Source organism: Jatropha curcas, chromosome 6, assembly GCF_041381405.1.
Source record: "Jatropha curcas cultivar XTBG-Jc1 chromosome 6, XTBG_Jcur_1.0, whole genome shotgun sequence".
Lineage (NCBI taxonomy): Eukaryota > Viridiplantae > Streptophyta > Magnoliopsida > Malpighiales > Euphorbiaceae > Jatropha > Jatropha curcas.
In genome coordinates, this window is record NC_143156.1 from 4011257 (window position 1) to 4024137 (window position 12881).

At 37.8% G+C, this 12881-nt stretch overlaps 2 protein-coding genes across 2 annotated transcripts; one reads left to right on the plus strand and one right to left on the minus strand.

Moving 5' to 3' along the window:
- The first annotated feature begins 9206 nt into the window (after nt 1-9206).
- Nucleotides 9207-10777, plus strand: LOC105631606 (uncharacterized). Its single transcript, XM_012213779.4, has one exon. The coding sequence runs from the start codon at nt 9408-9410 to the stop codon at nt 10545-10547; it is 1140 nt and encodes a 379-aa protein (XP_012069169.1). The 5' UTR covers nt 9207-9407; the 3' UTR covers nt 10548-10777.
- A 701-nt stretch (nt 10778-11478) lies between these two features.
- On the minus strand, nt 11479-12316 carry LOC105631726 (MATH domain and coiled-coil domain-containing protein At3g58410-like). The gene is made up of 3 exons (XM_089723517.1): nt 12090-12316; nt 11821-11987; nt 11479-11720 (listed from the first exon to the last, which is right to left on the minus strand). Exons 1-3 carry the CDS (start codon nt 12299-12301, stop codon nt 11563-11565), a joined length of 537 nt encoding a protein of 178 aa, XP_089579643.1. The 5' UTR covers nt 12302-12316; the 3' UTR covers nt 11479-11562.
- Nucleotides 12317-12881: the final 565 nt, after the last annotated feature.

The window sequence follows — 12881 nt, forward strand, 5'->3', positions numbered from 1 at the left end:
GGAGTTCGCGAGCGCGAAATGCGCAAACTGAGAGTCAGAGAGCTTCTGGCCAAAGTCGCGACCGCGCATGTGGAATTCGCGAGCGCGACACGCTGCCCAGCCTGCGCGGCGCGCGCGACGTGATTCCAGACTGTACAGTCTGTATTCTTTTGGCCATAACTCTCAATATACAACTCCAAATTGAATGATTCAAAAGCCCACGTAAAGATAACACATAGAGGAACAAATAACTCTTCTATGACACTTCCTAATTCCCTCATTAAATAGGGTCAAAATCAAGATGAAGTCCTCCCCTGTTTTCAACATAAACTCAATACCTCCCCTGTTTTCTCACCACTACCATTCTCCAACATAAAGCAATATATTGTCTCAATAGCAACACACCACACAAATTCTCATGCAAAGACAATAATAAAAATCAAGAGATATCAAACCTTTACTCCAAAAACGCGTGAGCTCTGTTCTAGCTTCTCTTCTCTACACTCTTTGAACTTCCTTCACTTATAATAAAAATTCTTATCACTTATCTACGATATAACTCAATTAGAGGTTGAATAGCATAAAGCTTCAAGAAATTCTACTTACTTGGAGAACTAGAGGTTGCCTTAATGCTTAACTACCATGAAAATGGATGGAGAAGGGAAAGAGATGAAGAGAAAGATGAAGGAGATAAAGAGGAAGATGAAGATGAAGAAAACGTTGAAGATGAAGGTGAAGAAAATGAAGAACGCAAGGTCAAATGGAAGGCTCGTATACTTCCCAACCATCTCTTTAATTGTATGATGCAATTACCAAATAAGACCTACATTTCTACATGTTACCTTTTAATACCTCAACTTAATATTCTAGGGCAAGTAAATCCACTTATAAACCCATTCTACCCCAACCGGGTTTGGTTCAACTCGACTCAACTCAACTCTATGCAAAGACTCGACTATGCAAAGACTCGACTCGGTAGGATGTCACAATTCTCCCCTCCTAAATAAAAACTTCGTCCCGAAGTTTACCTGTTGTGAACAATTGCGGATACTGTTGTCGCATGATGTCTTCAGATTCCCAAGTTGCTTCTTCTGTCTTATGATTCCTCCAAAGAACTTTTACCAATGCTATTCTCTTGTTCCGTAATTCTTTAATTTCTCTGGCTAGGATCTGAACAGGTTCTTCTTCATAAGTGAGATCCGGCTGAATGTCAATCTCTTCTGCTGATAACACATGTGATGGGTCTGATCTGTATCTCCTTAACATGGATACATGAAAAACATTATGGATTCGATCTAAGGTTGAAGGTAACGCTAGGCGATAGGCTAATGGTCCGACACGGTCAACAATCTCGTATGGACCAATGAACCTAGGGCTAAGCTTACCCTTTCGTCCAAACCTTAGGATCTTCTTCCATGGTGAAACTTTCAGAAAGACTTTATCACCGACCGAGTACTCAATATCCTTTCTCTTTAAATCAGCATAGGACTTTTGTCGATCACTTGCTTCTTTCAGCCGTTTCTTGATAATGTCCACTTTCTCTTCTGTTTCTCTAACCAAATCTGGGCCCAAAATCTTCTTCTCACTAAGTTCTGTCCAACACACAGGTGTCCTGCATTGTCTACCATACAATGCTTCATATGGTGCCATTTTAATGCTCGATTGATAGCTGTTGTTGTAGGCAAATTCCATGAGAGGTACATATCTGTCCCAACTGCCTTCAAATTCTATGACACATGCTCTCATCATGTCTTCCAGGATCTGTATGACTCTCTCTGATTGGCCATCTGTTTGAGGATGAAATGCAGTGCTGAAATGCAATTTCGTTCCTAATGCTTCCTGCAGTTTACCCCAAAACTTCGATGTAAACCTTGGATCACGATCAGATATAATGGATGATGGAACTCCATGTAGTCGAACTATTTCTCTAACATAAATTTCTGCTAACTTGTCTAGAGAATAGTCCATCCTAACTGGTAAAAAGTGTGCAGATTTAGTTAATATGTCCACAATCACCCATACTGCATCATGCTTCCGCTGCGTCTGAGGTAATCCAGTAACAAAATCCATCGTGATCTGATCCCATTTCCATGTTGGCACTGTTATTGGATGAAGTAACCCAGATGGCAGTTGCTGTTCTGCTTTTACTTGTTGACATGTTAAACATCTTGTTACAACATGTACAATATCGTTCTTCATGCCCGGCCACCAATAGCCTTTCTTCAAATCTTGATACATCTTGGTACTACCGGGATGCATTGTATATGGACTGTTATGAGCTTCATGCAGAATCCTTTGTCTAAGCTCTCCTGTCTGCGGTACAACAACTCTGTCTTCATAGAATAAGACTCCACTGTTATCCAATCTGAATTTCCCACCATGATCTTCCTGTACTTGTTTCACCCATAGTGCTGTTTGTGCATCTTTCTTCTGTGCTTCTGCAGCTTCCTGAACCCAAGATGGCTGTATTTGCATCTGTGCTAGAATTACTCCCTGCTGTTGCAACTCCATGCGAATTCTCATTGCTTTCAAAGCAAACAATGATTTCCGGCTAAGGGCATCAGCTACCACATTAGCTTTGCCCGGATGGTAATTAATGACATAATCATAATTAGCCAGAATCTGCATCCACTTTCGTTGTCTTGAATTCAAATCTTTCTGTGTTGGTAAATACTTTAAACTTTGATGATCTGTGTAAATGTGACATTTTTCACCATACAGATAATGCCGCCATACTTTGAATGCTAGAACAATAGCTGCCAGTTCTAAATCATGGGTTGAATAATTCAATTCATGTGGCTTTAACTGTCTGGAGACATAAGCTACCACCTTCCTGTCTTGCATAAGTACACATCCTAACCAAATATGAGAAGCATCACTGTAAATCTCAAAGTCTTTACCTGACACTGGCTGGATCAACACTGGTGCTTCTGTCAACTTTTTCTTCAAAGTGTCAAAACTCTGCTGACATCTATCATCCCATTGGAATACAACTGCTTTCTTCAATAATTTTGTTAAAGGTGATGAAATGATAGAGAATCCCTTTACGAACCTTCTGTAATAACCGGCTAAACCCAGAAAACTGCGAACTTCTGTAACATTTCTAGGTGGTCTCCAATTAACAATAGCTTCAATCTTCTTAGGATCCACTCTGATACCCTCAGATGATACCACATGTCCTAAGAAAGAAACTTCTTCCAGCCAAAACTCACACTTACTGAGCTTGGCATACAGCTGTTTATCCCTCAATGTCTGAAGTACGATCCGCAAATGTTTATCATGTTCAACCCTGTCTCTGGAGTAGACCAAAATGTCATCTATGAACACCACCACAAACTGATCTAAATATGAATGAAACACGCGGTTCATGAGGTCCATGAAAACCGCTGGTGCATTTGTGAGACCGAATGGCATGACTAAAAATTCATAGTGACCATATCGGGTCCTGAATGCAGTCTTAGCGATATCTTCTTCCTTTATCCGCACCTGATGGTATCCCGACCTGAGGTCGATTTTAGAAAACATACCTGCACCCTTTAATTGATCAAACAAATCATCAATGCGAGGCAATGGATACTTATTCTTGATTGTCAGTTTGTTCAGTTGTCTGTAGTCTATGCACAATCTGAATGATCCATCTTTCTTCTTTACAAATAATACCGGTGCTCCCCAAGGTGATACACTGGGTCTGATAAAGCCTTTGTCTACTAACTCCTGCAGCTGAATCTTCAACTCTTTTAACTCTGCTGGTGCCATTCTGTAAGGTGCAATGGATACTGGTGCTGCTCCAGGATAGACATCTATGGTAAATTCTACTTCTCTCCTTGGTGGTAACCCTGGTAACTCTTCTGGAAATACATCTGGATAATCACACACTGTTGGTATGTCTTGCACTTTTGACTGTTCTTGCTCTGCGTGTAATGCACATACCAAGTATGCTTCACAACCCTTCTGAATTAATCTCTTTGCTGTCATGGCTGATATCACATTACCCAGAAAATCTCGCCGCTTCCCGACTACTATTATCTCTTCCCCTGCTGTAGTATATAATGTCACCCTTTTCTTTGCACAATCAACTATAGCCTGATGTCTGGATAGCCAATCCATACCCAGAATGACATCAAATTCTCTAAATGGCAACTCCATAAGATCTCCTGGAAACTCTTTTCCATGTATAACAATTGGGCATCCTTCGATCACTGTATGGGTTTTTACTACATCACCTAGTGGATTAGTAACTACCATACCCTGACTCACATATGCAACTTCTAACCCTTTAACCCAAGGTTTAGGTACACTAATGTATGAATGAGATGATCCAGGATCAATTAAAGCATAAACTGTATGATCACATAGAGAAAACTCACCAACTATTACATCTGGAGCTTCCTCATCTTCCCTAGTTCGCATAGCATAGACCCTGGCTAGACCTCTTGTATCAGGTCTGTCCACAGTCTCTGATTGCTGTCTCTGCCCTCCGGAGTTCTCACCTCTCCCTCTGCCTGCTATGAACTGTGTAGCCCTCTTAGGACAGTCTTTCTTCTGATGGTCTGATGCTCCGCATAACCAACATTTGCCAGTCACTAACCAACAATCTCCACCATGTCGTCTGCCACAATGCGCACAAGGTGGAAAAGTATAACCGGCTGTCTCTGCGCCTCTACTGGTGCCTCTACCAGTTCCTCTGCCTGAACCTCGACTACCACCGGCGGAACTAGCCACAACTGATACCGCTGGCATGTTAGCACCCCTAGCTGCGCCTTGGCTAAAGGAAGGTCTAGAACCAGCTGAACTACTAGCACCTCTGAATCTCTTGCTCTCTGACTGATATATACTGGGTGCACTCTGAGTCTGGTCTCTCCGCTGCTGAGACCGCTGGCGTCTAGTACGCTGGCTGGCTTGAATGCGCTCTATCTCCTGAGCTGCCTCTACCAAAGCTGAGAACTCTCTGAATCTGGAAGCTACCACTCCCATCTGAATCTCATCATTAAGGCCTTCCTGAAACTTTTTACACCTTTCGGCTTCTGTAGCCACTATCCCCTTACCATACCTGCTAAGCCGGGTAAATTCTCTTTCATATTCTGAAACGGACATTCTGTTCTGTCTCAGGTATAAAAATTCTTTCCTTCTCGCATCAAGATAAGCCTCTGTGATGAACTTTTTCTTGAATTCATCCAAGAAAAATTGCCAAGTATGCTGCTCTGGTGATACTCGCTGCTGAACAGTAGTCCACCATGTGTAGGCTTCATCTATGAGCAATGATGTAGCACAAATCAACTTATCCTCTAGTGAACACTATAATTGTTCCAGGACTCTCGATGTCCCATCTAGCCAATACTCAGCTATTTCCGGACTATCATCCTTGTTAGCGCTGAATTCCTTTGCACCATACTTTCTGAGCTTCTCTAGTGGGGGCTTTCTTTCCCTTTCTACTACTATTGGTGCTTGAGGTATCACTCCTGCAATCTGTCGAAAAGTATCTGCAAGTTGTTTTAATAATGCCTCTTGACCTGGTGCTGCTGGAGCCTCACCCTCCACTGCTCTGGAGGCGTGTGACTCACTCTCACCCTCTTGTGACATCCTCCTAAAAGAACAACAACTGCTTAGTTCATCAGGGTAGTCATGGCATGTACACTATACTGACTTATGAATGCAAGCCCAGGGAAACTGAACCTAGGGCTCTGATACCAAAATTTGTAACATCCCTTCCCGGTCCACCCGTAAACCCGAATAAATCGAGCCGAGACGCTACAAACTGGTTGACTGAATGAACTGACATGCTGAAATCATAATGTATAATGAATCTAATATCATGCTGAGATTGCTTATAGTAATAATGTACTGAATATTTACAAGACATGATACTAGTTACAAAATGGATTGGGCCCAACTGTGTGCCCTGTACATGCCATAAAAGAATAACAAAATGAGTTTCTACCCTGAAGACCGAGTCTTCTACAGATGAACGGCAGCAGTTGTAAACGGACCCTCTACGGACAGTCTCAAAACCTGCGAGTTAAACAGGTAACTCGCTGAGCAAATAAAGCTCAGTGGATATCTCAACATAAAACAACAATAAGCACACATATAAGCAAAAAGCATTATGTAAGCACATATAATCACACATAACATGCGGCTTTCATTTTACCTTAATGATCTTTCTTACTGTTTATTTTACTGTATGATTCATGCAATAGCAAGTTAAAATATCTGTATGGCTCCATAAGGTTATAGTGAAACCGAAGTGATAAGATAAACTGTATGAAACTGTATGAATACTGTATGCTTGGCTGCTATGGCCTGTATAATCATATCCACTCAACGGCCTGTAGCCGGAGTTCCAAACTGTATGGGGCGCAGATCTACTATTCTATGTCGCGACATAGCCTTATCTACATGGTTTCTACCCAACCTCAATGGAGCTTCATATTAGCATATCAACAATGTAACACAATAGCACATAAATGGTTTTACAACTTCATAGTTCATCATATTGATTTGAGGTCACATCATATAAATACTTACATGTTGTTTTAATCCATGTTCTTATGTTGTATTTTTGTTTTACAATGATTGGATGCATGCATGATGAGCAAAGGAAGTTAATTGCATAGGAAATGAAGACAAAAAGAATGTCAAAGCATCAGTCGCGAGCGCGACATGCCAAGTCGCGAGCGCGAGAATGTCAAATGAGAGTCAGAGAGTTTCTGGCTCAAAGTCGCGACCGCGCAACCTTAGTCGCGAGCGCGAGACCAAGTCGCGAGCGCGAGATGTACCATTTGAGAGTCAGAGAGGTTTCTGGCTCAAGTCGCGACCGCGCAACACAAGTCGCGAGCGCGAGATGAAGTCGCGAGCGTGCTTGTGGAGTTCGCGAGCGCGAAATGCGCAAACTGAGAGTCAGAGAGCTTCTGGCCAAAGTCGCGACCGCGCATGTGGAATTCGCGAGCGCGACACGCTGCCCAGCCTGCGCGGCGCGCGCGACGTGATTCCAGACTGTACAGTCTGTATTCTTTTGGCCATAACTCTCAATATACAACTCCAAATTGAATGATTCAAAAGCCCACGTAAAGATAACACATAGAGGAACAAATAACTCTTCTATGACACTTCCTAATTCCCTCATTAAATAGGGTCAAAATCAAGATGAAGTCCTCCCCTGTTTTCAACATAAACTCAATACCTCCCCTGTTTTCTCACCACTACCATTCTCCAACATAAAGCAATATATTGTCTCAATAGCAACACACCACACAAATTCTCATGCAAAGACAATAATAAAAATCAAGAGATATCAAACCTTTACTCCAAAAACGCGTGAGCTCTGTTCTAGCTTCTCTTCTCTACACTCTTTGAACTTCCTTCACCTATAATAAAAATTCTTATCACTTATCTACGATATAACTCAATTAGAGGTTGAATAGCATAAAGCTTCAAGAAATTCTACTTACTTGGAGAACTAGAGGTTGCCTTAATGCTTAACTACCATGAAAATGGATGGAGAAGGGAAAGAGATGAAGAGAAAGATGAAGGAGATAAAGAGGAAGATGAAGATGAGGAAAACGTTGAAGATGAAGGTGAAGAAAATGAAGAACGCAAGGTCAAATGGAAGGCTCGTATACTTCCCAACCATCTCTTTAATTGTATGATGCAATTACCAAATAAGACCTACATTTCTACATGTTACCTTTTAATACCTCAACTTAATATTCTAGGGCAAGTAAATCCACTTATAAACCCATTCTACCCCAATCGGGTTTGGTTCAACTCGACTCAACTCAACTCTATGCAAAGACTCGACTATGCAAAGACTCGACTCGGTAGGATGTCACACATCTCATCTTGATATACCAAATAGACATTAACATTCAAGAGTATTTTTTTTTTTTCAAAAAAAATCTTTCCATTTTTATGATCTGGCAATTAACTAAGACTAATGCACATTACATTGAAGATGCTCTCATATCTGACCCGTTACTATCCTAGTAGATGTGAAATTAAAGTTATTAAGAAACATTATTTTAAATTCTCTCTATCACACTATTCTCGAACGGGCATTGCACGTTGTTTATATTCGTTGATTTTTACATGTTACAAATAAATATAATTTAATATATATTTTTTCTATTAAGTTTTTCTATAAATATTTTATATTACTAAAAATCTAATAGCCATTACAAAATGAAAAAAAAAAAATTTTATGAAATAATAAAATAAAAAATAACAACTTTTCTCAAAGTAATGATTATCTTGGCTTATTACGTTTTGAATTTATATTATAATTATCATATTTTATACATAAATAGCTATTGTAATAATTAATATATTGATAATTGTTTTAGAGCATTGTTTATAATTTTAGTATTTTTCTTTATTTTTTCTTTTTACTAAAATTTATGAGCATATAATTAAATTTATAGTTATTTTTTCAGGAAAATAAATTGCTTTCAACTTGTTAATATTCTTAAAGATATTATATTCTTACTCTATTTTACACAAGCCTTATTTTGTATCCATCAACTAATATTACCATATTATATTATATTACAATATAATAGTATTACCATATTATATTATATTATATTATTATATAACATGTGTTTATTACCATATTTAATATATACCTTACATAGTATATAATATAATTTTTTTAATTTATCAAATATAATTTAAATTGAAATGGAAAATTAATATGATTAATCAAAATTAAATTATTTTTATTTTTCAACCAATCAAATTAAAATCGTTAATGATATTTTTATCGATCTATAAATTTAATAAGATATTTTGTGGCAATCACAATATTTACCACCTATCCTACACTTATGTGCCTACTGCATAATGAAAACTATAAGAGGTTAAAATTAAAGTCCTATTTTACAGGTGATAAATTTACAAATATTATTTCTAATATTTTTTCAATTAAGCATTACTTTTGTTAACATTTGTGTTATAACACTTCACAATGATGACTCCAGGCATTTTTAAAAGAAAATATACATTTTTTTTTAAAGAAAAGAAAAGGAAAATATACATTTATATACATATATTATGTTGTGAAATTGTTTATAAAATATAGTGTGATGAATTTTTGTGGATGGGCTGGGCTTTGAGCCCATGCTAAAGCCCATTAATAAGCCGCCATGGGAATGGAATCCACAAAGCAACAAAGTCAAACAAAAATAGCGTGCAGCGATATAGCACCAGGAAAGTATCAAACAAAAACCATACCATCTTACTCCAAATATGTCCATTTTTCAATTCTAAGCAACTACATTGAAAGTTACCTACCCTTCTCTCTCTCTCTCTCTCTTTCTCACTGCACCTACCAAAACCTGCAACTCCTTTGACTTGTCTTTCTCTTCTCTTTTGCTCGATGCTTCTCTTTTTTTTCTCAATAAAGATCGAAGCAATTCTTTCTCTAATTCTCCATGGATTTTCGATTCAGAAAGTTATTATCTGAAGAGAATGAAACCTGTTCAAAGTTCTGTGTGTCATCAGATGAAGTATCCTATTATTACTGTCAGGGAAGTTGTTGGGATTATTGTAAGGGAAATTGTGTATTTAAACCCTCTCCTCCTCCAATCATTACAATTCACCATCAAAAATCCATCAAATTCTTGATTACAGGTATTGTTTTAGCCTCTGTTTTTCTTCTTGTTGCTTTTTATGCTTTTTATGTCAAATTTTACTCAAGAAGGAGAAGAACAGAGGAAAGAGAGGAGCAAAGAAATGAAATCCATGAAGAGTTTCTTGATGAAGATCATGGTCCTATAATTGACCATCCAATTTGGTATATAAACACTGTTGGGTTACAGCCTTCAGTTATTAATTCAATTTCTGTTTGCAAGTATAAAAGAACTGATGGGCTTGTTGAAGGAACAGGGTGCTCTGTTTGCTTAAATGAATTTCAAGAAGACGAGACTCTTAGGCTATTACCCAAGTGTAGTCATGCTTTTCATATTCCTTGTATTGATACATGGCTTAGATCACATACCAATTGCCCAAATTGTCGGGCTCCGATTGTTATAAATCCCAATTCAGATAGAGCTGCATCTTCAGAGACCAATGTTGAGGGTACGAGCAATGGAGAAGAAACCCGTACCAGAGTTCCAGGGACTGGTAGAGAATCTGATGAAATTGAAGACGTTGATGGTGAATTGAGGAGTAGAACAGATCAAGATGAAGAAGAGGAAGAAGTAAATGGTGAAAATAGAAGAAACAGAGTAGAAGATTTGAATGGAGAGAAAGATGGGTTGCAACCAATTAGAAGATCAGTTTCTTTAGATTCTTTATCAGCTTTCAAGATTAGTCAAGGTCTTGCTATTGTTGATCAAATACAATCTGATCGAAATTCAAGAACAGAGCATGTAAAACAGAGTGAATCCAGTATGGGAATTGTTTCAAAAAGATTTAGCGGCAATCAAAGCTTATCAAGGTTCATGGCTAGTTCTTCTATTGCAAGATCTTTGCAAATTGGGCCAAGTTCATTGAAGAGATCAATTTCTTGTGGTGGAAAACTGTTCTTGTCAAGATATACCAGGAATAGCAGCTCTGTTCTTCCTTTATGATAAGCCTGCAATCTTCATTTTGGTGGCCTTTTTCAGGTGAGAAATTTGTAAATTGAGATGTTTTGAAATTTCTCTATAAGCTGAGAGTTTTCAAAACACATTATAAATACAAAAACAAAGGAATGCTTTATCAATAAAGATATGAAGTATGATCTACTGATCCGAAGCCGGATAAAGATGTATTTTGATACAATACTATATAATTGTGAGTAACAATTTCTGTTCTTACATGTGTTTATGATTTCACATTATATTCATAGTTCAAACAATTTTTGTTGCTTTTTTTACTAATCCCTCTCAGTATTTTGAAGTGTAAAATTTACTTTCTTCTATAGATATAAGGATCAATACTCGATTACTCACAGAAAAGCAAAAAGTTGAACCAGATAAACGCATAGCTTTTCTCCTAACCTATTCTTTGTAAACTAGTTCAGTTGGCATAAAAAGCTAGAAATAATGAGGAGTTTGATCGTTTTCATACAACTCTCCTTTGGGAGACGATCCAATTACCGTGGTTCATTTCAATTGTTAATATCATAATCAATAATTAATTAATCACTATTTCCTTTACTAAGGACCTGTTTGGATCAGCAGTTGTCGTTCGCTATTGACTATTAGAGATTAGTAGTAGCTAGTTGCTGGGCGTAACTAAATATATCAGTTTTCTTTCAAACATAACTTTGATACATTGACAGCTGAAATGCTTCTTCAACCCCAAAAAATCCGGAATCAGCTGCTGAAAGCTCAAACTCCGAATGCTAGTTACAACCGCTCATCCAAAGAGGCTCCTCAACAGAGAAGAACATAAGAAAGAAAGAATTTGTGAGGTCTATATCATTAATACCCAGCAGAATATAAATTTCTCGTATTGTATCTGCTCTGGAACTATATAATGGAGCTAGCAATGGATATATATATAACATATGACAAAAGCAGTACTAGAGCACTAGCTTTAGTTTCGAAGCACATAAATATATAAAAGAACCTTTCTATTCACATCTAGTCAGGTGATACTTTAGGAGAGCGCTTCAATAGCAGTGAGGAGGGAAATTTTTGCATCGACAATCAATGTGTCATTCACTAGATATCTCTTTGATACATCATAAATATCTTTAAGTGGTATAAATTGTAAGAATCCCCAGCCAGAGCTGCCGCTGATAAACCAAGCACTTCCTGGCATGATAAACTTATATATTAGAAGTTTTCTTTTTGGAACTAAACTATGTATAGAGAGAAATTAATATGTGCTAGAACAGAATATAAGCCAGTTCACCTATACGTTCGTAATGAGTTTCCAGCACCTGATCTTTTACTATCAGCGTATATTCTGAGTACACTCTTTGTCGAGGAAGAGCATTGTCAACGGTAAGCAAATGTAGGAATAATGACAGAAATTTACCCTTTGCCCTTGAATCTCCTTTTGGATATAACTCCAATATCCTGAAATCACTACACCAATTCATTATTGAATATTAAACAATCATCTGCTAAAGCAGTACAACAAGAAATCCAGAATCCTGGGCTGGTCTGTGAAGTACAAGCCACTTATGTTGTGCAACGGTAAATTCCTGTGAGAACTGTTGTCCCTCTGGGAATGTTGAGAACTTCTGAATCTTCCATGTATAGGTACCATTTGCTGGTTCTCTTATAATAGAAAATTTCTCCCCTTTACCTTCGTATTTGATAACATGAACTTCGGCTCCAAATGCACAACAATCATTAACAAGATACCCATTAGAAGGATCACTGAACATCTCGAGCGAGATTAGCTGATCAAAACCATTTTCAGTTTTTAAAGAATGGAAACGTCTTGCTCTATCATCTGCATTAACACGGATAAAAAAGGGAGTGGCTCTTGTCAAAGGAGCATATATGGAATCTTCTAAGAAACTTCTAAATGAGCATTTGATGGCTATTAATCAAAATATAAGTTCCAGGGAAAGAAACCTTGAATGCTCAAGTACTTGTCTTGAATCTGATCATAAATCAATAATTTGAGAATCACATCAACCTGGGATCCAACAGGAATTGCATTTGCCCCTGCAATCGCTATGTAGAGAGAAATGTAGGAACTTCCCACTTTTTTCGCATTACCGCAGGGATACAATACTAGTTTCCTATATATTGCAAAAGATGGTGATTACTGAAAGACCAAATTAATGATTCGAGCCTTGAAAAATACAGTTTGAGCATTGATGGAAATTAATTACTTACCATTTGTAACCCCCTGATTCGAACTCACTAGATTCATACTTGTTAAGTCCTGTCCTCTTGAGTATCTCACAAAATTTTGAGAAAGAATCAATCTTTAACGTTTAGTGAGCAGGTGGTTCA

What these genes read in the sequence shown, in the direction of transcription:
- LOC105631606 (XM_012213779.4), top strand. Translation starts at nt 9,408, where the DNA reads ATGGATTTTCGATTCAGAAAGTTATTATCTGAAGAGAATGAAACCTGT.
- LOC105631726 (XM_089723517.1), bottom strand. Translation starts at nt 12,301, where the DNA reads ATGTTCAGTGATCCTTCTAATGGGTATCTTGTTAATGATTGTTGTGCA. An exon ending in ACCGTTGCACAACATAAGTG is followed by an intron (nt 11,988 to 12,089) that starts GCTTGTACTTCA and finishes TAGTGATTTCAG; the next exon opens with GATATTGGAGTTATATCCAA. An exon ending in AACTCATTACGAACGTATAG is followed by an intron (nt 11,721 to 11,820) that starts GTGAACTGGCTT and finishes TTATCATGCCAG; the next exon opens with GAAGTGCTTGGTTTATCAGC.